This window comes from Chlorocebus sabaeus, chromosome 20 (assembly GCF_047675955.1).
Source record: "Chlorocebus sabaeus isolate Y175 chromosome 20, mChlSab1.0.hap1, whole genome shotgun sequence".
Taxonomy (NCBI): domain Eukaryota; kingdom Metazoa; phylum Chordata; class Mammalia; order Primates; family Cercopithecidae; genus Chlorocebus; species Chlorocebus sabaeus.
This window is the reverse complement of record NC_132923.1, coordinates 33057106-33084853: the sequence shown is the minus strand read 5'-3', so window position 1 is coordinate 33084853 and position 27748 is coordinate 33057106. Positions and strand designations below refer to the sequence as shown.

General features: G+C 34.6%; 2 protein-coding genes and 1 pseudogene across 9 annotated transcripts in view; all 3 read left to right on the top strand.

The window, feature by feature from the left end:
- RNPC3 (RNA binding region (RNP1, RRM) containing 3) overlaps window positions 1-2598 on the top strand; it is a 31676-nt gene extending 29078 nt beyond the window's left edge. The window contains exons 15-16 of one of the 4 annotated variants that reach the window (XR_005240373.2): window positions 1880-1958; window positions 2485-2598. The gene's annotated coding sequence lies outside the window, so the exon portion shown is untranslated. Of the gene's footprint in view, window positions 1-107; window positions 2089-2484 lie in introns of those variants that run through there. The other 3 variants (XM_007977782.3, XM_037998122.2, XM_073008533.1) reach the window with 3 other exon arrangements.
- On the top strand, window positions 1851-27075 carry AMY2B (amylase alpha 2B). 5 transcript variants are annotated; one of them, XM_073008535.1, is made up of 13 exons: window positions 9244-9335; window positions 12665-12804; window positions 15453-15631; window positions 18843-19056; window positions 19400-19546; window positions 20352-20549; window positions 21002-21232; window positions 21959-22092; window positions 22881-23003; window positions 23098-23197; window positions 25178-25296; window positions 25407-25532; window positions 26852-27075. In XM_073008535.1, the coding sequence occupies exons 4-13, from the start codon at window positions 18889-18891 to the stop codon at window positions 27039-27041; spliced, it is 1536 nt and encodes a 511-aa protein (XP_072864636.1). In that variant the 5' UTR covers window positions 9244-9335; window positions 12665-12804; window positions 15453-15631; window positions 18843-18888; the 3' UTR covers window positions 27042-27075. The 5 variants fall into 5 exon arrangements, with proteins under 5 accessions (XP_007975977.3, XP_007975978.3, XP_072864636.1 ...); XM_073008534.1 differs by lacking the exon at window positions 15453-15631; XM_007977786.3 differs by lacking the exons at window positions 9244-9335; window positions 12665-12804; window positions 15453-15631 and adding an exon at window positions 1851-1958.
- Window positions 15639-18682, top strand: LOC103224345 (actin, cytoplasmic 2-like; annotated as a pseudogene).
- Window positions 27076-27748: the final 673 nt, after the last annotated feature.

Below are 27748 nucleotides of genomic sequence, written 5' to 3'. Positions count from 1 at the left end.
GAGGAAAGATGGATTTCAGTCTGTATTTTTAAAAATCATTTATTTGTAAATCTGGTGCTGAAAAATAAGAAAAAAAAATTAAACTGCATTCTGCTGTTCTTCTTTAGAAGCATTCCTGCGTAAATACTGCTGTAATACTGTCATGCAAAGTGTATCCTTTCTTGTCGTATCCTTTTTGGGGCAGTGGTTTTTTGTTTTTTTCTTAGAAATGTTTGTCCTTCCCCCACCTGTTGATCCAGGTTAAGCAATACTTTTTTACAGTTTATTCAAATGAAATATTTCTAAAATTATTTGTATAGATCGAACAAATCTTTTATGTGTTTTTAATTTGTTGTTGAATTTTCTGTGCTGTCCTTTAGGTTATATAATTTTTTGAGGGAAAGTTAGTGAATCAGGTCAACTTACTTAGAGAATGTGTTCATTTACTTTAACTCAGAATACAGTCTTGTTTCTTCTATTTGTATATTTCCTAAACCTAATTCAATAACATGCTTTCTGTTGTATAATGTATCTGGTTTAGGTATTTATAATGTGTTTAAAATTTAATTGGGCAAAGGACATGTTTTTCTTTTAAAAAGTATTTATATTGAAAATTAAGATGTCTGGATTACTATGTAAATTCTAAAGAGTAGCAGACCTCTCATTTGAAGTCTTAAGTGAGTCTCTTTTGACATAGATAGCAATAGAAGTATCTTTCTTCTTTCCCCTTTCTTTTTCTAAACAAGAGAAGAAAAGTGTAATAGAGGGGAGAACACATAATGCTGACTAAGGGTAGTGCATTAAGTGGAAAACAGTCTTGGCAGGTATATAGGAATAGTGGTTTCCCGACTGGTTGATGACCATAATCGCCAAGAACAGTGGTTCTCAGTCTTGGCTGCACATTACAGTGATCTGGAACTTGAATGAAATACTAATTTTAAAAGGGTACAGTGGTTCATACTTGTAATCCCAGCACTTTGCAAGTCCGAAATGGGAGAATCACTTGAGCCCAGGAGTTTGAGACCAGCCTGGGCAATGTAGGGAGACCCTGTCCCTACAAAAAGATACAAAAAGTAGCCGAGTGTGGTGGCTTCCACCTCTGGTCTCAGCTACTTGGGAGGCTAAGGCAGGAGGATCACTTGAGCCCCAGAGGTTAAGGTTGCAGTAAGCCATGATCACACCACTGCATTCTAGCCTGGTGACAGAGTGAGACCCTCTCCCTCCTTAAAAAAAAAAAAAAAAAAAAACTTAAGAAATATATTGATGCCTGGTTCCCTTGGTCAGAATTTTGATTTAAGGTATTGGGAGTGTAGCACAGATGTTGGAATAAACCTCTCAAACAGATTTTAATGTACAACCAAGGTTGAGAACCACCAACGAAGAGTTTTTATGCATAAAAATTCCTATACTCTACCCTAGAACCAATACATCTGCATCTCTGGGAATGGAGTATAAGAATCTGATTTGAAAAAGTTTCCTTAGTAATTCTAAGAACTGACCATTTTAGACATTGCTTTGTTAGAGTAAAATGGTTAGGTACCTAGTATCAACCTAGCCATCCAACCTTATATTAATAACTAGAAAAATAAAGGGTTGGAGCCTCCGTGTTTCTTTGTTGAAAAATCTGCTACTATTATTAGTTCTATGAAAACAATTCAAAATTTGGTTATTATCATCTTAAAAGTACAAAACCTATAGATATTGAAATTGTAATTATTTTTCTATAGGCACAGATAAATGTTATAAATCAGTTTCTTTATAAGCTGTTATTTAGATAAATTTTGTTATACTGACATGATTCACTAATTTTCTAAATATAAATGGTTCAGCTTTCAGTTATTTTTAAACTAATGAACGGTGTTATATTTATTATTTTTAATGGGCTTTTGTGATGTTTTAGGTTTCTTTTGAATCCGGTGTGTCCTTCAAGTGCTTTCCAACTTTGAAAGGAAGAAATTGACCACCTGGACTATGGAACTGTGCGTAACAGCTTTGAAAGTGTATTTAAAAATTAAATTGATATGCCTTTAAATCAGTGAATTGGAAATATATTACATGTATTTTAATGTCTTTCCTCAAATATAATAAATTGTTTTCTTTCCAATAAAATGGTGTTTGTGTTTTTTATCTGGTTTAACACATCTAGGAAAACAGTATTATAAAAATATATAAAATTTATATATTTTATATATTTATATATGTGCGCTTTCACATTTTTTTTTATTGCAATCTTGTTTTTTGTAATTATTTTATATTTGTCTGGCTTTGAGTTTTATTGGGCTTTTGGTTTTTCAGAAGCGGGCGATTTATCCCAGTTTAGAAAATTTGTATCCTTGCCGTAATACAGTCTCCCATTTTTGTACCCCCAAATCTTTCATCTGTCAGAACATCACTCAAAGGTGAAAATGTTTCCCATGTAAAATTATTCTGTTCCTTTAATGAAATTAGTTTCAGCTGTATATACGTAGGCAAACATTCTTTTTTTAATTTGATTTATTCTTACAGATACTTTCCTGAGTCTGTGATTACACCTGTACTGTAGAGGCACTGCCCAAAAAGACTCAGCTCTTCTGTAAAAATGCTGTTGTGAATCATAGCTTCTTACCTTTTACAGCACTGTGAGGTAAAGAGAGTAAGAACATTAGAGACAGGAATTAGAAGGATGGAGAAGTGAACCCTGGAGCATCCAAATGGTGAGATATCAAATAGTTAAAGAACTGTTAAAGAAGACTAAGGAAGAATAACTAGAAGCTAAATGAAGAAAGTATCTCAAATAGGAAGGAGTGATCAAATATATTAGCACTCTTGATGAGTTAGGAAAGATGAGTTCTTAGGATTAAGCATTAGGTAGAGCAACATTTGGGACCTTGATGTTGACAAACTTGTGGATGTCAGGAGTAACAGGAGGTATTCAAGAGAATGTTGTAGAGTAATTTAATATAGTGAGTATTGAAGACAACTCTTAAGGAGTCTTGCTTTCAAGGGGATGTGAGAAATGGGTTGTTAATGGAGGGTAATGTAATATCCAAACACTGTTTATTTTAAGATCGATGATATAGCAGGTTTGTATGCTAATGGGACTGATTCAGTAGAGAGAAAAAAACATAATGCAGGAAAGAGAGGGATATTGCTGAAATCATAGATCTGGTATACAAATAGAAGGGTTAGTTTTAAAGGTAGGCACATAAACAGCTCATTAGTAACAGTAAGATAAAGGGCAGGTTATAGAGTTCTAGATGTTTGTTGTTCAGTAGATAGGAGTAGCATGTCAAATTTTTGTTATATTTTCTCAGTGAACTAGGAAACAAGATCATAAAGAGGGAGGAAGTCATGAAGGATTAAGGAAGGAAAAGGAGATGTAAAATGGATAGCCAGGAATGTAGGAAAGTAAACAAACTCTTAGGCAGTCTGTGGATTATTTAAGTGGTATCAGTCAACGTGGTTTTGTGGTTTTCTCCAGGTGAGTTCAGCATAGGTGCTGTTACTGAATAAGTACAGAATTCAGTTTAAAGTTGAGATTTCCCTAGATGAGTAAGACAGACAGTAATGAGATGTTGTTACATTTAAGAGAATGACTATAAAAGAGGGATATGGAAAGTAATCTGGGTTAAGGAATGAAGTGAGAAAATAAGGTTGAGACAGTGGAAAATCGTATGATCAATTGTAGATTGCAGTGTGGTTGAAGATGCATTGGAGTTCTTGAGGTAGGAACTAGAAATTTGGGAGATTTAAATAAGAATGGGGTGACTGAAATTGAAAATATTAGAGTACAGTACTTAGTGATTATAAATTTTAGGATGTGAAGATGGGAGTAGCTTAGAGGCAAGGTCATGATGGAAGGAGATGAATTCAAGAAATTGAGAACCTCGGAGACTGAAAGGTTATGCAAATGAATTTTGAAATCTCAACAAGAACTGTGCTGAGTGCTTGTAGTAGTTATTTTATCTTTACTACCCTGTGAGAAGACAGCACTTCCTTTTGTGAGTAATCGAAAGTTCTTTAATGTGTCAACTGTAAGATACTTTATTACATTTAATTATCTTTAGTATTGTATACTAAAAAATAATGACCTCAGTAGGATTATTCAGTAGATATGTGAGCTAACCCCCTGGGTCAGACACTTAATTTAAGGGTAGAACTGATGGTTTTCAAGAGGAATAGAAAGTTCTCACCCCTACTGCTTAAGCTGCTAAATATCCTGCCCTATATTTTCTGAAAACAAATGGTATATAGAGCGTCCACATAAAAGCTAATAGGAAATCTTAAAACACACACACACACACACACAAACAAAACATTGAAAAAGCATCAGGAAAGATACACCCTGTACCCAACATGTACAAGGTCTAAGCAATGAAGAAAAAGGAAATCAAATAAGACTAGAACATCTATGACTAACGTGTAAAGACTTGAGGTGGTTGTATCCATTTAAAAGGTATCAATTAGAAATGAAAAAGGATGCCAGGTACAGTGGCTCACGCCTGTAATCCCAGCACTTTGGGAGGCCCACGCAGGCAGATCAACGTCAAGTCAGGAGTTTGAGACCAGCCTGGCCAACACAGTGGGACCCTGTCTCTACTGAAGATACAAAAAAAATTTCTGGGCATAGTGGCTCATGTCTGTGGTCCCAGCTACTCGGGAGGCTGAGGCAGGAGAACATTTGAAACCGGAGGGGGAGGTTGCAGTGAGCCGAAATTGTGCCACTGTACTCCAGCCTGTGTGTGTGTGTGTGTGTGTGTGTGTATTTTACATAAGAAAATTTATTTTATTTTTTTGTAAATTATAAAATAGGACTTAATATGGTATTTATATACCAGGATCTTTGAATATCCAAAAGTTTAAGAAGATGTGAGCAATTTTATGAAACTTTTCAAAGCTTAGAAAAAGGTAACTACTTAAAAGACCATTATATGCTGTTTAAGGAAACGTTAGATGAAGTAAATCACAAAAACATGCATAGAAATGATCATATAAACTCAGAAGAAATTGAATGTCTTGCTGTCGAAGGAAAAGATAGAGGTGTAAGAGACTGAGGTTGAGTGTGGGAAGCTCTGTATATATTGTATTTTTCTTTTAAAATATATATATTTAAACTCACATTTCTTGTTTTTCAAATGTTAACTCCAATGAAAACTCTTTTATTTTTCCTGTTTATTTCTGATCTCATATATGCAGTGTACTATTGTTCACAAATATTAGTGATCCTCCCTGCAAATGAAATACTCCCATCCTGTTGAATTTGGGAATGTCCATGTGATTTGCTATGGCTGTGAAATGTGAGCAGAAATAATGTTTTACTTTGAGAACTTCCCGACTGCTAAAGTGTGTCAAAATGAAGTTTTTGTGACATTACAAAAAGACTAATAAGAATGCCTTTGTTGATCCTAGTTGAACATGAGAAACTTGGTTATTGTAAGCCACTGAAAAATTTTAGTTTCTTTTATTACTGCAGAATAACCTATTCTGTCCTGATTGATACAGCCACAAAATTTCCTTAAGCTCTTTGATTTTCATATTTCCATTAGGATGTAGAAAGCCAAGAGAAGAATAAACATAGGATCAGAGAATGTTAACAGTGAAAGAGACTATTGGAATAAATTTGTTCAATGGTTTCTAGACTTTGGGTTCTAAGTAATCAGTAATATTTCAAAAAAAAAAGTATTAAAAGATATTTCAATATAAAAAAAATGGCATTTAACTTTGTAAACAACAAAAATACCATTGCAGGGCATAATAGGTCGTGCTTGTAATCCCAACAACTTGGGAGACTGAGGAGGGAGGATCACTTAAGCCCAGGAATTTGAGGCTGTAGTGAACCATGATTGAATCTCTGCATTCCAGCTTGGGTGACATAGGGAGACCTCAGCTAAAAAAAAAAAAAAAAAAAAAAAAAAAAAAAAAAAAGTTGTAGTTATTACATTGTTTCTCTATCTCTTTTCCCATCCTCCTTACCACTTGGTCTTTAATCTTATTAAACAAGATCTAAGGATAAGACAAGAAAAAGGATGGTTGCATCTATACTGAACATATATTAACTTTTTTTTTGGTCATTTTCTAAACAACATAATATAACAACTTTTGACATAGCACTTACGTTGCATTAGTTATTATAAGTAATCTGAGATGATGTAAAAGTTATATGCAAATACTACATTTTATATAAAGGACCGGAGCAGTTGTTGCTTTAAGTATCCATGAGGAGTCCTGGAACCAATTCCTCATGGATATGGAAGGATGAGGAACCACTGTAGTTAAACAAATAATCACTTTAAAAATTATACCCTTTTGCATGGTTAATACAGTCATGCACTGTATATATGATGGTGATCCAGTTAAGTTTATTATGCCACATTTTTATCGGAAGTTTCCTATGTTTAAATATATTTAGATACACCAGTACATTGTGTTACAGTTGCCTATAGTATCCAGTGCAGTAACATGCTTTACAGGTTTGTAGCCTAGGAGGAATAGGCTATGCCATGTAGGTTTATGGAAGTCCAATCTATGACATTTGCACAGTGACTTAATTCCTAAAGACTTACTCTTCAGAACATACTCCTGTCATTAAGCAATGCATGACTGTAGTTGGACAAAAAATAATAATGCAGGCATACCTTTGGCACTGTCCTAATTCTTACCAGCATCCATGATTACTTAATTTTGCAATAGAAAGACTTCAAAAAACAGTGATCTATTAGGACAATATATTTGCAATACATGACAAATGATAACAACATGATAACTCCAAACATTCAATAAGAAAAAAAATAATAAAGCAAAACTAGATGGGAAAAGGAAGAAACAAATTTCAAAAGAAAACTCAATAGGCAAAAAAAATGTGAAATGATGTTCAGCCTTGCTAGTAATTGGGAAAAACACAAATCATTTTTAATCTATTAGGCAAAAATTAGAGCTATAATAATACTAATTTTTGGTGGGAGTGTTGCAAAAGGTACTATAATATTTGCTGCTAGAGAGTAAAAGTTGATATCTTTGTAAGGGCAATTTTGCATAATATGAAAATATAAAAATATGCTTCAAATTTCACATACATTTAGCCTACAGAATTACCCATGTGTAAACATGTATACAGATGTTCATTATAACACTTCTTATAACAGCAAAATACTTGGAAATAAATTTTCATATTAACAAGAGCATGCTATATGATCTTAGTCCAATTAGAATATTCTGTTTTATTTCAATCCTTTAAAAGACTCAACTTCTGACTGTATAGAGACAATTAAAAAAAAAAATGTGTTCTCCATATGTGCATTTGGTCAGGTTAATTAAAACTTGTTCAAATCTGCTTGTTCTTAATATGGTTATTATGTTAAAACTCTCATAATGGTGGATTTACCGATTATTGTACTGTCAATTTTTTTGTTTTAGCAATTTTAAACATGTTATAAGGCGAGTAAACACATATATTTGTTGAATTTCTAGTCAGAGAGTCAAACATTTTTAATTATGAATGTACAACCATTTTATTTTGGCATTAATTTTGCCTTAGATCTTTGTGCAATACTAATAAAGCTACACTCTCTTTCCTTTGGTTAGAATTTACATTGATTATTTGGTCCTAGCTTTACCTTTTTTGTATCTCTGGTTTTAAAAAAATCTGTCTGAAAATGGATTTAGCAGAAACAATCAATTTACATTGGATATAATTATTGTTATATTTGCTGTATTCACTTTATTCACTCATTTTTTGTATTCTTCCCTTCTTTTAAATTATTTTTATTAATCTTTGTTTTGTTTTTGTTTTTGTTTTTGTTTTTTTTACCTTATACCACAAGAATTAGGCAGGCACACTTTCTGTTTTGTTAATGATTAGCACTGATTATACCCATGCATATTCTCAAAGTCCAAAGTTAATGCCTATGTCCATTGCCAAAGACAATAATGTGACCTTAGAATACTTGAAACACTGTTCTATTCCAGTTTGCAGTCGTTCTTATTTTTGAAATTACTCCTGTATTTTTAATCTTCCAAGACATTATTTTTGAAGAATTTTTACTAGTGTTAATCTTTTAAAAATTAATCAGATTAAGCAGAACTCAGATTTTAAAATATTTTCACATAATATTTTATTTGATTTTTCTAACAATCCAGTGAAAGGGAATATAATACTGATTAGTAGGTAAGAGCTCACTCTGGAGTTAAGCTTCTTGGCTTTGAAATTCAGTCCCAACATGTACTACAATTTGACCATAATAAATTTTTAGTGTTTCTGTTTTCTCATTTTAAAAATGGGGATAATCATATTTCTATCATGTAGGGTATGCATGTGTGAGAAGTAAATGTGATAATGTATGGAAATGGCACATAGTAGCTATATGTTAGTGGTTATTTATATATATATATAAACAATATCCTCATTTTCTAATTGAGGACCTAGTATGAAATCCATAGACTTTAATTTTTTTCTAAGGTTCATATAGAAAAAAAAAAAAATGTTCATGGTGAAGCATCTAGTAGATGGTGACGCATGGAGTTAAATTTTGTTTGTTTGTTTGTTTGTTCTGAGATAGTCTCGCTCTTGTTGCACAGGCTGGAGTGCCGTGGCGCGATCTCGGCTCACTGCAACCTCCACCTCCTGGGTTCAAGCAATTCTCCTGCCTTTGCCTCCTGAGTAGTTGGGATTACAGGTGCCAGCTACTATGCCCAGCTAATTTTTGTACTTTTAGTACAGACAGGTTTCACTATGTTGGCCAGGCTGATCTCGAAGAGTTAAATTTTCGATTTCGTGACTGTGCTTACATTCTAGTCTCATTTAACTAATTTAACCCAGTCCTATGTCAGTCTGTTCTTTAAGGTTATTTTATTAATTAGGTTATTTTATTTTATATATTTTTTTTATTTTAAGATTATTTTATTAAAGTTATTCCATATATGTTTATTCTCTATATATTTCCTATATATTGGTATAAATATAAATGGTTCAGGGAAAAAAATTAGAGATTGGGAGAGGGTATTGTAGAAAAAGGAAGGAAGACAAAAAGAAAGCAGATGAGATTAGTGTAGTAAGAAGAGGTGACAGGGCAGCAAATTGAGCAGAGGAGAGAAGACAGTAGTTTGCTTAGGAAACAAGTGCAGTGACCAACCTGTTGTAATACTGGAGTTCAGAGAAGACTGCTTGTACAAATCTGATTTGGAGAATTGGAATAGTATGGTAGGGCCACATATTGAAAGTAAGAGGTTATAGAAAATCTATAAAATTCTAAATTCAGCATTTTTTTTTTTTTTCCAACTGAAGACAAAGCAAAACCAGAACTGTGAGATTTTGTTATTTTATGATTGTAAAACACTGAACTGTGCGTTTGGGAGATTGCTGATTGAAAGAAGTTAAAGTGGTAAGTTATTTTAATGTTTTTTTGAGTATCATGTAAGTCATCTGCCAACTTTTTGTCTTGAAATAAGTGGTTTCTGTCACATGATTTGATATAGAGTTTCACAATCTATTTTCAGTTTGTTGACAAATCATGTTTCAGTGCTGTGCTGTACAAAATGTACTATTTATATTGAAAATGTGTCTTAACCTTGGCTGAAAAGGTGTCTCTAATTTCAGAGATCTGGTAGGCAAACTTGATTATCTGTGCTTTCTTTCCTCTAACCTTCACATGCAACTTATCCTGAGTTCAGGTTTATTTTCTTTGTTATTTTATTTTCAGAAGAAAAATAGAAAACTGTTGGTGGAACGGCTGGTGGTTGAAGGTTTACTATTTTGAGAAAATTGTACATAATTTATTGCAAAACTCAGAGGAATTCAGACTTATTTTTTAGTAAGAGAAACAACTAACTTGATCAAGTTCATAAATGTGACATTAAAGTATTTCAGTTGTAATTTTTAATCACATTAAATTACTTCCAAAGATATTTATAAGGCATCTAGGCCAAGAACCATGAATGCCATTAATAGATAATTTGTCTTTTTTTTGGTCAATGTTAATTCATTTGCATGTTAAAAACTATAGTATCTGGTACAAATGTGAGGCTACTTTGGCTAGGGGGAAAGAACTTGTAAATAACTGATACTTAATAGAAAGGAAGCTCTAGAAAGACAAGTTATTTGGAAGTTGCTACTTTCTGCTTAACATTTTAATAGAAGTCTTTCATTTTATTTAAGTCATGGCTTTGGTGTGATTTAGGTAAACTTTAAGCTAAATGATTAAATTTATGGTACTTGATGTGTTAAGAGGAATACTGCATTTACGCTAGAACCATTTCCCTATAATGCCATGTATATTATGGATGTCAAATAAATACCTCATATATGATATTGATTGAAAAAATACTTTTGAGACCCTCAGAAACTGGCTAATCTTGAGTTAATTCTTGACACTGGATATATTTTATTTTATTTTTTTAAATGAGCACAGATGAGAAGAGAGGATATGTTTTGACACTCCAAATACAAATAATCATTAGTGACTATTGCTTTGTTGTCAGGATATTATCAAATGTCCTATTTCATATTCTCAGGGAATTCCCAAAATATGTCATTTGGCACATTATGGTAACCATTAGAGCTTTAGAGTAAAGGGAAGTTTTCTCTTTGTAGAGCATTCTAGGAAGTACAAAATATGGGCAATAATGCTGTATATTACTAATAACTGGATAGCTTCTCTAAGGATAACTCTTTTAGAATAACTATTCTAGAAAGTAGATGTAACAACTATTTTAAATCCTTATTTTTTGTGGTGGTGTTTTTGATGCCAAAGATGCCAAGAATTGTTTGTGCAGATTTTTATTTCAGAAGGCATAAATATACTTTAACTGTTGTATTGCTTCTCCTATGGGGTATATAGCACTTCAGATTGCTTGTTTGAGGTTAAAATTAAGATTGAATGAGAAAATATATGACAATGCCTGATCTTTGTAGAAGCTTATTATATGTGTGTTTAACTCTACCTTTCATGTAGTGCTAATTCCCTAAATTATGTCTGCAAAATATCCCTTATTTTACCAACATTCCAAATGCATTGTGAAAAATGCTGACTTGTTATTACAATAACAGAGTTCATTAATGTGGCATAGATGAAAAGTATATTTCAAAACTAACACGGATATGCCAGAAATCCTAAGTCAATAAGCTATTGCTTATTGAATAGTGAGGGAATCGTGTGAGGGAAGGAAGGAAAAAATTGCAGGAATAAAATATTGCTGATTCCTTTTCATCTATGCCCATTCTTTTAGTAGAAATGAAAATAATTCTGAGAAGTAGAAAACATTAGAAGTTCAGAAAAGTAGAATGGGAAGACAGAAGGGCCACGTGTTAGTAGAGTGAAGGCAGGAAGACAGTATGAGTTGATAGGATTTTTAATAGGACCAGGTAAAAATACCAATACAAAAATAACATTATCAACCATATTGAGCTTTTGCCGTATCCATACAATGGGATAACAGCTTTATTTGCATTATTTGTTTAATCACAATAACTCTATGAGGTAAATATTACTTTTTCTAGTTCATAGATGTATTTAGAGAGGTTGTTTTCCAGCATCACAGAGGTTATAAATGGAAAAGACAGGATTTATAGTTTGTCTTAACTCCTAACAATTACGTTTTCACATTTGGAACCTTGAGTCAAGCATAAAGTTCAAATGGTGCCCCTCTTCTCTGTCAACTCTTTACATCATCAGCCCTGTATCACTATCTAGTCAGTTTTCTATTTAGATTCTGATACTCACCCATATCCAGTTAGTATCTTGTACTCCCTGCAAATTTTCCTTCCCTATTTGTTTTTTTTAAAAATCATCTCAGGTAATAAAACTCCCTTTGCTACTTTGAAGGCACCTATTTATTCTCTCCTTCCTACTCCCTATAACCCATCATTTGTAAAGATGGTGGCTTCACCCAACATCTTTTTTGGTATTTTGTCAGCCCTCAAGGATACAACTCTCCAGGCCTGATAATTCAGCCAGTGTGCACTGCCCTCTATATAGTAGTTGATTAGGGATAGCATCTCTTCTGTTCAGTGTCTGTGCTAAATCAGTTAAGTATTTAGTGTTCCATTTCTCAGACGGTCATTGCTTGTTGAAAACTCCCAATTCTCTGCTTCTTTCTTCATATCTTTTTTGTTTTATTGTTTTTATATGCCCATTTGTTTTAAAAGTGGTACCTCTACCTCAGTATGTCCCCATATTAGTTAATCGGTTTCTCTAAACCAAATCTGGATAGTGTCTTTAGATTGCACTATCAGTCATAAAGACATGGCCTTTCTAACATTCACGCAAACTTTAAATCACAGAGTCCCCATTTCACTCTTTATATTCGCTATTCTCTTATATCTGATTAACCACCATTTTCTGCGCAGTATCCACCAAGTCTGTTGAATCTCCTCTGTCTGTTTTACATAAACATTTCCCCCCCTATTCCAGGGGTATATATTCCAAGACCCCCAGAAGATGCCTGAAACCACAGATAGTACCAAGCCCTGTACAGTCATCTCTCCAGTATCTGTGGGGTATTGGTTCCAGGACCTCCCATGGATACCAAAATCTACAGATGCTCAGGTGCCTCATATAAAATAGCATAGTATTTGCATGTAACCTATGCACATCCTCCTGTATGCTTTAAATCATTTTTATGTTGCTAGAGATGTAATATCTACTGTAATATAAATGCTATGCAGACAGTTACATTTTTTAGGGAATGATGACAGGAAAATCTATATGTTCAGTACAGATACAACTATCCTTCTTTAAAAATATGTTCTTCCGCGGTTGAATCTGGTGAATCTGGCGACGTGGAACCCATGGATATGGAGGGCTGACTATATACACCATGTTTTTTCCTGGCGTATCACTCAGCTATTAGCTGGTGAGTCAAACTCAGATTGTTGGAATGACTAGGGACATCTAGACTTCAAGTGATCTTTCATCCCAGTTATGCTCATAGCACAATGTATGATCTCAGAGTTTCAAGAGATCAAACTCCCTTCTGCAAACCCCAGTCAAACTTTGCTTGTGTCTTGTTTGCTGATATCTCGTTGGATAAAATAAATATCAAGCTAATTCCATAGTCTATTTAGAAAGAGATTCCATATAGGTATGGATACTGGGAAGTGTCATTCATTGGATGCCCTTTAATATAACAATCTATCACACTTCCCTAATTTTCATTCTTACTGCTATAATCCAAGTTCAGATTTCCATCACTGCTCTGCTTACTAGTGTTCCTATCTCTTTGTTCTCTGGCCCATCTGATATAATTAAAAGTTTTTATTATTACTTTCCTGTTTAAAACAACCAAAAAACCTTCTGAGGAAAGTATTTTTTCTTCTCCCTGATTTTGAGTGTCCCCAATATACCTTTCCAAATTTAACTGCCGTGGCTCCCTCACACTTGACTTAAGTTTCTAAAACACTGTATTGACTTATTGCTGTTCTCTTTGCTCTTCTACATATTTTTCTTACTTAAAAGTAATTTTACCTATCTCTTTTCATTGATGTCAAACCTGTTCTTCAAGTCATTTTGTCTCCCCTTATTCCCATCTGTCAGAAAGAACTTTTCCTATCAATTAAATCCTGAAGCACTTTACTCGTAACCCTCTTAAAATTATGTTCATATCTTTCACTTTATTGTTTGTTTTTGTGTATGGACATATCCCTTCTCTAACTGAACGTAACTTCTTGAACAGCTCTGTCTAATAGAAATAGAATGTAAATCAGCTCTGTCTAATAGAAATAGAATATAAATCATGTAATTCAACATTTTTTACCAACTGCATTAAAAGAAACAAAAAGACACTAGGGAAATTAATGTTAATGATAAGTTCTATTTAGCCTAATGTATCACAATATGTTATTTCAACATGTAAACATCATAAAAATATATTTTTTTTACATTTTATTTTCACACTATCCAGAGTGTGTTTTACACTTATTACTCATCTCTGTTCAAACTACATATATTTCAACTGATTAGTGGCCAATTGTTTCTAGTGGCTACCACATTAGACATCACAACTCTAGAATTCTAGGAGAAACATTAGTGTAATACAGAGAATGTTGACTTGCAATAAGACTTATTATCAAATCCTGTCTTTGTCACTTACCACATGAGCCTGGACAATTTACTCAATCTCTTTGGGCCTTAGTTCCATCATGTGTTCCATCACTTTTGCTAGGATTAGAGTCGAGCATATTGAACAATTTCTAATATAGAGTTCATTGATTTTTAAAAAATCAATGAGGACATAACCCATGCTATGCCAATGTTTTGCACAATACCTGGAACCTAGAGTTTTCATGTTATAGCCATTTATTGAGCACATAAGACAATGTCAATCATTTTACTAGGATTTGGAAATACTAGATATGAAGTCTGCCTTCAAGAAGCTTGGTCTAGAATGACAAGTAAATTGTTAATTATTTATAATATAGTTATAATAGAAGTCAAATATAGCTTAATGTCATATAAATTAAAAAGCTTTCATACAGCAGAGAAGCTAACTGTGCTTGGTAATATAAAGGTAAGCTTCATAAAGTTGTGGTTTCAACTTAATGTGGAAGGAAAATTAGTTGCTTCCACACTAAGTTGGATGTGGAAGGGGATGATATGGGAAAGAAAACCACTCGGGAAGTCATGGAGGTATGACATTGCATATAAAATATGAGGAACTTCTAGTTTTGCAATGAATAGAGTTCACAGGATTGGCTAGGGGAAGGACCAAAGGGCAGCATCAGGATCGAGAGTGGAATAGTTAAGATCCACAGCTCTCTTGATACTCTTCACCAAAGCTGGCACTTCCTCATTTTTTCTCATGTTAAAAAATGGTATCACCCCCAAATACCTATATATTTAATATTTTTTCCTCATCTTTCAGCTCTAATCTATTCATAAATCTACTGCCTGTTTACCTCTGAAATAGACCTTGTCTATGCCCTAGTGCAAGCCACTCACCTCTTTCTTGGGCCACTGTAAAAGTCTTCTAACATCTACCTCTTTCCACTCTTATCCTCCTATAATCTGATTTCTTACCAGAAGCAAGGGTGATTTTCTTTTTAAAGTCTATTAGTCTTTCAGTTCCCCATGTTACAGCCTTAACAGCTCTCTCTTTCTTCATGTTCTACAAGGTTCTACATGATCTGGCCTACCTCTTTGATCTCATCTCGTTTTATCCCACCCATTATCACATGTGCTGTAGCCACACTGATTTCTTTTTAATGTGTCTCATGTATTAGCTTTTTCCTTTCTTGGGACATTACTCTTGCTCTTTCCTCTATCTATTGCTCTTTCTCTGATCTCTAAATGACTGGACACTTCTAATCATTTAAATCACATCATAAAGTCACTCTTTTAAGGGGTGTCTTCCCTTACCATCCAGTCTAAAATACGCTGATGGAAAAGTCACTCTCTATTTTATGGTTTTATATTAATTCTTATTGCTATCTGAAATTATTTTTATCATCACTATTAGTACTGTTGCTATTACTGTTATTTACTAATATATTTTCTTTCCACTAGAATGTAAGCTCTCTGAGAACAGAAACCTGTCTTATTTATCATTGTCTCCTGAACATCACCTACAGTGCTTAGCAAAAAACAGACACACACTTAACACTTGTTGAATGGATGGATGAAGTTTTTCCTACATGTACTATTACTCCCTTTCATAGCATTTCACTTACATTAAGAAGGAAAAGGTATGCAAATTTATTTATTTAGCGTTTCATCAGGTACAATAAATATTTGCCTACAGGGAGAAAACCACCACCACCACAAATCCTATTATATGCACTATATTAAGCACATGACTTGCTCGAGGGGAAAAAAGTTAGTTTCTCCAATTCATAGGCTTTCAGATTTTGAATGTTTTCTTAAATCTTAATGCAGAAATTTAAATAACCAAAAGTTTGAATTAAGGATGGGAAACAGGGCTGATTTAAAAAATGGAAATATCACATAACATTTCTGTTTGAAATGGAAGCATGACAAAAATTTGAAAATATACAGTTAAAGCAATATTTTGAGAATTCAGTTGGTTTCAATTGTTATTTTCCATTAGTGACGGATACCAGAAATAAAATACAGTCCTTATTTATTTAATTAGGATTTATATATATACACACACATATATAAAGAATTTATATATGTGGACAGTATATATATATGTACAGTGTTGTATATATGTACTGTTATGTATATACAGTATATATATACTGTGATATATATATATGTATATATATGTTTGTTCTCATGCTGCTATAAAGAAATGTCCAAGACTGAGTAATATATAAAGGAAAAAGATTCGATTGACTCACAGTTCCACATGGCTGGGGAAGCCTCAGGAAACGTACAATCATGATGGAAGGGGAAGCAAACGCAAACACATCCTTCTTCACTTGATGGCAGGAAGGAGAAATTCTGAGCAAAAGGGGTAAAAGCCCCTTATGCAACCATCAGGTCTTGGGAGAACTCACTCACTATCATGAAAACAGCAGTATGGGATAACCGCACCCATGATTCAATTTCAATGACTTCCCACCAGCTCCCTCTCACAACACATGGGGATTATGGGAACCACATTCAAGATGAGATTTGGGTGGGGACACAGCCAAACCATACATATATATATATACATATATACACACACACACACACGCCCACATACACAAGGACTGTATAGATATGTGTGTGTATGTATATAAAAATATAGTCCTTATGTGTGTAAATATTTACTGTACTTATTTATGTGTTGTGTGTGTGTGTGTGCGTGTGTGTGTACACACTGCCAGAGGTTTGTAAAGGTTAAGATTGTATCAGTAAGAAAAAGCAGGGTCTCAGTCACCTCTGTCAGCCCACGCACCATGTTGTCCCGCCACTCTGCTGTCCCACTCCTCCACCAGTTGCAATGGAAGAAGAGATCGCCGTGCTGGTAATTGACAATGGCTCTGGCATGTGCAAAGCTGGTTTTGCTGGGGACGACACATCCCAGCCATGTTTCCCTCCATCGTCGGTGCCCCCAGCACCAGGGTGTGATGGTGGGCATGGGCCAGAAGGACTCCTATGTGGGCGACATGGCCATGAGCAAGCGCAGCATCTTGACCTTGAAGTAACCCATTGAACATGGCATCGGGACGACATGGAGAAGATCTGGCATCACACCTTCTACAAGGAGCTGCACGTGACCCTGGAGGAGCACCCAGTGCTGCTGACCAGGGCCCCCCTGAATCCCAAGGCCAACAGAGAGAAGATTATACAGATCATGTTTGAGACCTTCAACACCCCAGCCATTTACGTGGCCATCCAGGCTATGCTGCCCTTCTACGCCTCTATTTGCACCACTGGCATTGTCATGGGCTCTGCAGATGGGGTCACCCACACGGTGCCCATTTATAAGGGCTACGCCCTCCCCACACCATCCTGCATCTGGACCTGGCTGACCAGGACCTGACCAACTACCTCATGAAGATCCTCACCAGGGGCGACTATAGCTTCACCACCACTGCTGAGCGGGAGATCAGGCACTACATCAAGGAGAAGCTGTGCTATGTCGTACTGGACTTTGAGCAGGAGATGGCCACTGCCGCATCCTCCTCCTCCTCTCAGTAGAAGAGATATGAGCTGCCTGATGGCCAGGTCATCACCATCGGCAACGAGGTTCCGGTGTCCCGAGGCGCTGTTCCAGCCTTCCTTCCTGGGCATGGAATCCTGCGGCATCCACCCAGTCCACCTTCAACTCCATCATGAAGTGTGACGTGGACATCTGCAAAGACGTGTAGGCCAGCACGGTGCTGTCCGGTGGCACTGTGTACCCGGGAATCACTGACAGGATGCAGAAGGAAATCACCACCCTCACACCCAGCACCATGAAGATCAAGGATGATCGCATCCCCAGAGCACAAGTACTCGGTGTGGATCAGTGGCTCCATCCTGGCCTCACTGTCCACCTTCAAGCAGATGTGGATTAGCAAGCAGTGGTACAAGGTGTTGGCCCCCTCCTTCGTCCACCGCAAATGCTTCTAAATGGACTGTGAGCAGATGCCTAGAATGTGCTGCAAGGGTTAATTCAGAAGTATAAATTTGCCCCTGGCAGATGCATACACCTCATGCTAGCCTCACCAAACAGGAATAAGCCTTCGAAAAGAAGTTGTCCTTGAAGCTTGTATCTGATATCAGCACTGGACTGTAGAAATGGTTGCTGATTTTTTCCTTGCATTCAAATTAACAGTTCCCCTTGGTATCTGTACATATCTTGGATTTCAGTCTTTAGCACATGTGGCTTGGTCACTTCATGGCTAAAAACGTGCTTGTGGAAGACAAGTCTGTGGCTTGGTGAGTCTGCATGGCCAGCAGTCTCTGATGTGTGCAGGTTATTAATGTGTCAGGGCTGAGTGTTCTGGGATTTGTCTAGAGGCTGACAAGGACTCCTGAACCAGTTGTTTCTGTCCTGTCAATCTGTCATGGTCGGAAAGTCCAAGCCATAGGACCCAGTTTCCTTTCTTAGCTTATATTGTCTGCCAGAACCCTGTGGGCTGTTACTTGCCTTAAGTTGGAAGCAGTTCACATTTATAGCTGTAAATGTATTCCTCCTTTTAATTTATGTAAAGTGTTTTGTACACAATTCTCGATCTTTAAAGAGATGACAACAAATTTTGGTTTTCTACTGTTATGTGAGAGCATTAGGCCACAGCAACACATCATTGTGAAAGGAAAAATAAAAGTGCTGATATAAGCAAAAAAAAAAAAAGAAACATTAGTTTCTAAAAGGTCATTTATTTCCATGAGAGACTTTTTAATGTTCTTCACCTGTTAAAATTATTATTGATAAACCTTTTCAGATTATGAATCAACAGTTTGCCCTCAAGTATTTATTAATGCTAATATTTACTTTGTAAAATGTGCTTCTTACAGGAATATAAATAGTTTCTAGAAAGGACACTGACAACTTCACAGCAAAATGAAGTTCTTTCTGTTGCTTTTAACCATTGGGTTCTGCTGGGCTCAGTATTCCCCAAATACACAAGAAGGACGGACATCTATCGTTCATCTGTTTGAATGGCGATGGGTGGATATTGCTCTTGAATGTGAGCGATATTTAGCTCCCAAGGGATTTGGAGGGGTTCAGGTGGGTATTATTCATAGTATAAATTGCAAAATTCACTGTGCTTATAGTAAATAGTGTCTGATCTGATCTTTGGAACTTGGGCAACATTTTACTTCCCAGGTAAGTATTCTAAGTAAAACAGTTTTCTGAGGAAAAAACAATAGTATTTTTGGCAACTTTATATTTTGTTTCTGAGATAATCTTTCTTTAACGAGAATCCTCCAATGTGCTGTTAATATTTTCAAAAGATAGCTGCATATACAAAGATTCAAGAATATTTTTATATTATTGATTAGTTTCTAGAACATCCAATGATATACAGTAAGACACAATTTGGTGCTTATTAAGACTGTTTAATTTGTAGGTCTCTCCACCAAATGAAAATGTTGCAATTCACAACCCTTCAAGACCTTGGTGGGAAAGATACCAACCAGTTAGCTATAAATTGTGCACAAGATCTGGAAATGAAGATGAATTTAGAAACATGGTGACTAGATGTAACAATGTTGGGGTAAGTGAATTCTAGTTTCCTTTAAAAATAACAGATAGGAAAATGATTTATCTCTTCTTTCTTGCTCCTTTTGAGCAGAACGTTTTGCATATTTTATATTTTTTTAAATTTTACTTCATGCTTTAAAACTTAAGTGTTGCCTTATGTTCAACTCTTGTAAATATTTGTGTATGTGTTTTCTATCTACTAAAGATATAAAGTTTAGAGCAGAATTTACTTCTAAAGCAAAACATCAAATTTTAACCCTTATCATTATCCATATATCCTGGAAAGACTTTTCTGGTTAGGAATTATAATTCCAGTTACAATATTTGCTATCATTTTTAGGTAACTTGTGTTTCCATTAGTAATTCCTGGGTTTTTGATGGTGAATAGCTCGCTTCTCTGTTTAATGAGCAGCATAATTTGAGACTAATATCTACCTTATTTGTCTTCAACTGCTAAGTAGAGAGTACAGGCTTTCTCCTGGTGACCCACTGGCATTTCCAAAAAAGTAACCTTTCCAGTCTCATCTGAGTTTTGTCTCCCTGAAATGGGCTTTTTGCATTTCCTCCTATTTATGGTAGTTTCTGGTTCTCTCAGTTTATCATTACTCTAAATATTTGACCAAGTGTCTAGAATGAATGTAGGTGTTCAGTTCACATTACTTTCCTTTCACAGCTGACTTTTGATCTTGTAGGAAAATAGTTATAAGATATAATGAAATATTATGGAGTTTTATTAACATACTATAAACTTTAATCAATAATGCTTTAAGCGTCTACCTCTCTGTCAGTCACACTGAAGTAGAAACTTTGCTTTCTAGGTTCGTATTTATGTGGATGCTGTAATTAATCATATGTGTGGTAATGCCGTGAGTGCAGGAACAAGCAGTACTTGTGGAAGTTACTTCAACCCTGGAAGTAGGGACTTTCCGGCAGTCCCATATTCTGGATGGGATTTTAATGATGGTAAATGTAAAACTTCAAGTGGAGATATCGAGAACTATAATGATGCTACTCAGGTAATTTTTTTTGAGAGTATGATCTGAATAAAGAGTGATATATGCCTTTATTATAGACATGTAGCTAATTGAACTTCATTTTAAATACTAATTTAGGTCTCTTAGGGACACAGGTTAACAAGTTTGACTAAGAAACTCAAATCCATATTTAAAAACTTTTAAATATTAATTTAAGAGTTTTAGTCAATACACACTTTTAAAAAGCTCACTTTTAAAAAGCTTCCAACCAATTCAAAAGCTCATCGACTTTGTTTCTTAAATTCTCCATTTTCTACTAGAAAATATTTCAAAGATACATCTATAGTAGAATGTGAGCATCCCCAGTGCCCAATGCAAGGAAGTCCCTGTAGAGAACATCTATTGAGGAATTACTGAATACATGAATAAGCAAATGGATTCTCAGGTGAAAAGTGAGGTTTTATGAATCAGTCATAACATTTTTACCTCAACAGGTCAGAGATTGTCGTCTGGTTGGTCTTCTTGATCTTGCGCTGGAGAAGGATTATGTGCGTTCCAAGATTGCCGAATATATGAACAATCTCATTGACATGGGTGTTGCAGGGTTCAGACTTGATGCTTCCAAGCACATGTGGCCTGGAGACATAAAGGCAATTTTGGACAAACTGCATAATCTCAACAGTAACTGGTTTCCTCAAGGAAGTAAACCTTTCATTTTCCAGGAGGTACATTCAATACATATATGCATATAAAATACCGTCTTATTCATTAGAAAATTAATGGCAGATTCAATTAAAAATACAATTTCTGTAGGATAAGGACTGAGTCATTTATGTAAAACACTGTTCTTTAACCTCCTCTTCTTCAGATACAGCATATCTAATTCTTTACCACAACAGGTTTTATGGAGGTACACAGAATGTAGGATACTGATAATAGTTATGTCTTTATTTTCTTTGGAAATGAAACGAGTTTATATTTATCAAGAAATGTCAGTCAGATAGTAAATGTATTAGTATGAGCTGTTATTATCATTGATGTACAAGACTAAAAATTAGGTAAACATTCTCACAGGACAGCAGGTAACTTTGATATTATGTTTATTTCAATATTGTAGTATATACTTAATCAAAAAAAGTTTATAAGAATATTACCTGTTGAGATAATAAGAATAAGAAAACCATTTTGAGTATTTTACATAACAAATAGCACTGGGTGTGGTGGCTCGTGAATCACAGCACTTTGGGAGGCTGTGGCAGGATTGCTTTAGGCCAGGAGTTTGGGACCATCCTGGACGATATAGCAAGACCCTATCTCTGAAAAACAAAACAAAACAAGACAAAAACAAATAATAAATACCTTAAAGCTATTTGTTATACAATATTAAATTATTGGTTAAAATGCTTTAAAGACCTTATGAAAAATGTTATTTTTTCCTAAATTTCTACTAGGTAATTGATCTGGGTGGTGAGCCAATTACAAGCAGTGAGTACTTTGGAAATGGCCGGGTGACAGAATTCAAGTATGGTGCAAAACTCGGCACAGTTATTCGCAAGTGGAACGGAGAGAAGATGTCTTACTTAAAGTAAATGAATACAAATTTTCCCCTGAATTATTTCAGAGATCTATTAGTCATACTACCCCAGTGTGAGTTATCTTCTGGAACATTCTTATTCAGACAACTGTCAAGGAGGCAATTTTTAATGATAAGTATTCTAGTGCCCTAAACTCGACTCAATCATCTTTTGTATTTAGAGTGTCTGTCACAAGACAGTATCCCTAGGAACCCTAAACATTCCCTAGGAATTTTCATCTAAGTACGAGATGAATAGGCTAGATTTGACTGATGTTTGCATATAACCTTTTAAAGCCGGGTTATTTTTAAAATGATCCCGTCATTTATAAAGTATGTACAAAGTGTCCATACTGTAGAATTTACATATATTAATTTAAAATATTATAATATTTATATGGTAACAATACAGTATTGAAGCCTTATTTTAATCTAGTTTGACATTCTGTACAATGTGATATGGATATTGATCCTTCTGGAGTGCCTCTAAATTATAATGTGCTGAAACCTCTAAAAGGACCTTTTTTAATAACAAAAATCTTATATTTGTAATATGAATATAAGTATTCCAAACATGTATATACAAATATGGACCATATATGTAGATTACACGAGTGTGTATGGTGTGTATGTGTGTATATGTATATGGTGTGTAAATATATATCTTACAGAATAACCATTTAATTAGAGAGAGAATTAATCTTCAGATGCCATGCCCTACAGAAAGAGATGCACAGTTAAATTACTCTAAAACGATTGTGAAATGATACATCAATGTATATCTTATTTTTCAAAAATAGGAACTGGGGAGAAGGTTGGGGTTTCATGCCTTCTGACAGAGCACTTGTCTTTGTGGATAACCATGACAATCAACGAGGACATGGGGCTGGAGGAGCCTCTATTCTTACCTTCTGGGACGCCAGGTAGAAAACAAAGTTCTCTATTTTTTTAGCACATCTTTTATTGGTGCTAAGAATATTCTGATATTCTATGATAATATAATTGTGTAACTTTCAGGCTGTATAAAATGGCAGTTGGATTTATGCTTGCTCATCCTTATGGATTTACACGAGTAATGTCAAGCTACCGTTGGCCAAGAAATTTTCAAAATGGAAACGTAAGTTTTGGAGTTGTTCAAAATATCCTTTTCTCAAGAAAAAGGAGGCAATCTTGTTCTAACTTAATATGACAACTATTATTTGTGTATTTATTCAACAAATATTTAATTATGTGTAAACCTGACACAGGGCTCTGATTTTAGGCAGGTTATATTAAAGGAGTAAAATTTATATTCCTCATTGAAAAAGAGTATGCAAGCTGTTTCAGAGATATGAAACATCCCCCTAGCCAACAGGAAAAAGAAAAAAAAAAAAAACACTTAAAAATAAGAGCTAGACACAGGGAGTAAAATATGTATTTCTAATAAGTATCTACCTCAGGGTTGATAGCAAGATTATATATGCCAACACTTGTAGAGAACTTAAAACATCATCTGCCCGTAGTGAGAACAACATAAATGTTTGTTAAGTACTTTTAAAATGTTACATGGAATACAAGGAAATGAGTCAGTTGAGCTAAGTTAAATAGGCAAAGTGTCCTATAAGAGGAAGGAAATTATATGTACTAAAGAATAGAAATGTATAGAATATTCCAAGAAAGGTAAGAATGAGAAAAACTTTTGGGAGTATGGTAAAGACATTAATCTGATGAGTAGTTTCAAAAAGGAACAGAGAAATAAGAGTGTAAAGATATTTGGAAAGCTAGTAGAAGGTTTTCTTTTAAACTAAAGGGTTCAGAAACAGCATCAGAGAGTTCATGTCTAAAGCAGAAATTCCTCCTTCCTATGAGTCACACTGATATCTAGCTAGCTTCTTTTAGATTCCTTTCAGTTTGAGAAGTCCGCTACTTTGTACGACAACTGATTCTATCCTTAAACAGCTTTAATATTTAGAAGGTGTACTTTTATATCGAGCCAACTTCTTATAATTTCTACTAATTGGTCTTATTTCTGATGTTAGGAGTCAGAGAGTATTTTTATTTTCCCTATTACTATAACGTTTCCACTTTGCCAGGACTGCTGCATGCTAAAAATTCTTCGTTTTGTTCACTTTTCACCATATGACATAATTCTAAGGTCAACACTGAAAACCTTCCTAGGGTTACTGTGTGTTTTTTTTTAATATGTATTTTTTAAAGTGCCAATCCAAAAAACATAGTATTAAAAATGTGGTCAATTAATAAAAAATATTCAGATGTATCGTTTTGTCCATTTATCTAAAAAGAAGCATGAAGGACTCTAAGATTTATTTAGCACATGTCACATTCAGGGCATTTTCAGATATACTACTTAATTTTTAGAGCAAAGATAAACAATATTCCCATTTTACAAATGACAAAACTGAGACAGTGAATTATGTATATTGATTAACTTTTCTTAGGTACTAGTAATAGAGCCCATGTTTTAATCTTGGTGTTTCTGGTACTAATGCCCCGCCCACTACAATGACATTGCATGGCTTACAGTGATGTTAAGAAGCCCTTGCAGGCCAGGTGCAGTGGCTCAGAGCTGTAATCCCAGCACTTTGCGAGGCCAGACGAGAAGATCACGTGACCTGAGGAGTTCAAGACAAATCTGAGCAAGCTAGCAAGACCTCGTCTGTACCGAAAATTTAAAAAAAAAAAAAAAAAAAAAAAAAAGAACTGGGTGTGGTGGTGCACATCAACAGTCTTAGCTACTTGGGAGGCTGAGATGGGAGGATCGCTTGAGCCTGGGAGATCAAGGCCACAGTGAGCTATGATTGTGTCGCTGTACTCCAGCCTGGGTGACAGAGCAAAGAAGCCTTTGCAGGTCCTTGGAATGAAAACGAGAGTATACAAATTTGTTAGCTTTGTTTTTAATATGGCAGAAAAGAACCTGAGCATAGAGAGATGATGAAGACTAAGTAAAGGGCTATAAAAATTAATGAAGGCATTGGATTCTAGATAAAGTCACTGACTGCAGAGACACAAGTAACAGGATAGGTTGGGTTTGTTGTAAAGGAGAAGGAAGAAGTAAATACATGTATGTTAAAATTTGGCTTTTCCCCCCCTAATTAAGGATGTTAATGATTGGGTTGGGCCACCAAATAATAATGGAGTAATTAAAGAAGTTACTATTAATCCAGACACTACTTGTGGCAATGACTGGGTCTGTGAACATCGATGGCGCCAAATAAGGTGAGAATATTTATTTTGACATGTCCTCTAATAGGAAACTTTCTTTAGCATTTTATTTAAAACAGTTGAAGTTTAAGAATATCAACTTTTTTATGTTACTGTGTTTGTAGGAACATGGTTGCTTTCCGCAATGTAGTGGATGGTGAGCCTTTTACAAACTGGTATGATAATGGGAGCAACCAAGTGGCTTTTGGAAGAGGAAACAAAGGATTCATTGTTTTCAACAATGATGACTGGTAAGTAAATATCAATTAAAAATAATATTTGTATCAGTATGTTCTTGATTCATTCTTTTTGTTTCTGTTCATTTACTTTTTATCGTATCTGAAAAATCATTTAGTCGGTGGAGCAAGAAGACAATAGCGATCAAAAATGGGCAGAAGCAAAATGATGATGGTTCTTACTCCTTCATTCTCCTCTTTTCATAAGGGCTTTCTGTTGTAAGCAGAGTCCTTTCTGTGTACCCTTGCAGTATCTTATACATACATAGAATTAACATGCATATGCTCACCTACACATGCCACAAAATACACAAGGTAATTAATATAAGGATTGTGAAATCATTAAAAGAACGTGTCTTATAGTCCTACTTTTTTAAAAAAATGCTGCCTCAGTATTAATATACCTTTATTTCTAACTGTTTTTCTCAAGGACTGCTCAACCTAGTTTTTTGGTATACTTTCTTCACTTCTCTGTCTCCTTGTGACAAATCACATTTTTAAAGCATATATATAAATAATATGTATCTTGTGGTTAATGATTTGCTTTGGGAGATTTGAGTTTTAGTTCTGAAACTTCTCATTATTGACCTTTCATCTGTGATTCTTATATCCTTTGCCTGTGGTATAAATGATTCCCTAACATATAGCTCAGAAGACTTCCTTGCAAACAGTTGAATTGTCTCTGTCCAAGGCCAACTGATACTCACATTTAGCTCATTCTAATATAAATTATATTTCACTGATGAAAAATGAAGGAATAAATAAATATATAAGTCAAGTCGATCTCTTTCTTGCCAAAAAGGCTGATGTCTGGTTCTTTAATTAATTTCTTTTGTGGATGAGAATACCAAAATAAATTTTTGTGAAAAAGATTTATATTTGAAACGATCACTTCTTCATAGAAATGATAGATTGTTTGTATGTACACCCAAATTCTTTTTAACCTCATGAGAAAAAAAAGGAGGTTAAAAAATAATACCCTTGAAATTGTTAAAAGTAGTTGGTATTAAGTTCAGTTGAGAACAAATTTGAATTTACTAAGGTAGCACTTTTATCAAAGTGTGACCGTTCCTGCCAATCTTCACTGATATTCTTCAAGTTTGATTTTCTGGTAATATTTTCACTACCAACCAGGGACTTGTTCAGTTTGCTGTAAGGTGACTTTTGGTCCTGAGAAAGCTATTTACACCTACTACACAGGCATACGGGTTTTCTTCTTAATGAGACCTTGTCTGCTTAGGGTTCTACAACATAAAGTTATGCTGTTTATTTATGTTCATTTGTATTCCTGCTTTTCATTGTATTGAAGTTAAATCTCAAATTTTATATTCCAGGTCATTTTCTTTAACTTTGCAAACTGGTCTTCCTGCTGGCACATACTGTGATGTCATTTCTGGGGATAAAATTGATGGCAATTGCACAGGCATTAAAATCTACGTTTCTAATGATGGCAAAGCTCAATTTTCTATTAGTAACTCTGCTGAAGATCCATTTATTGCAATTCATGTTGAATCTAAATTATAAAATTTAAAATTAAATGCATATCCTCAAAACAATAGCCAAGTGTGTCTCTTTTCTTACATATACAGTAATATTTATATTTCATTAATTTTTAGTCAGTGCTCCAATTAGTAATCAACTTGAAAAATTCAGAAAAAAACTCAATAGTATGAAAATCCCACTTAATTATCAAATAATTATAAGATAGTTACAGTCAGCACATCATTATGCTTCAGAAGACTGACTTTAACTCATTTAACATATGAACTAAGAAAAGCATCTTAACCAATATGTTTGTTGTCATTAGCATCATTTACCTAACTGTCTGCCTTTAATTTCTGTCATTCTGTAATTCTTCCAAAGAGTGCTTTTATCAGTTAGTTAGGAATTGCTGGTTTAATGTTAATTCCCATACAAAGTTAGCCCGGTTGTATGGTTTTTATAATATGCAAGTACTTTTCATGTTAATAACGTTAAACAATAGAAGAAACCTAAATTATACAATCTACAGTTCTTAATTCTATTGAGCTCGCTGGAATTTCTCCTACTTTATATTCTTTCTTCTTTTTCATTTTTTTTCTCACTGCTTAGACTTGGTGTTTATGATTTTTTGTTCTTTTTCTTATTCTACAATATGGATATTTACTTAGGGTTTTCACGACACCTTGTAGTCTGGGTTTTCTTCCCAATTCTCTACCTATTAATTTTTCTTCATCTTGACTTTAAATATG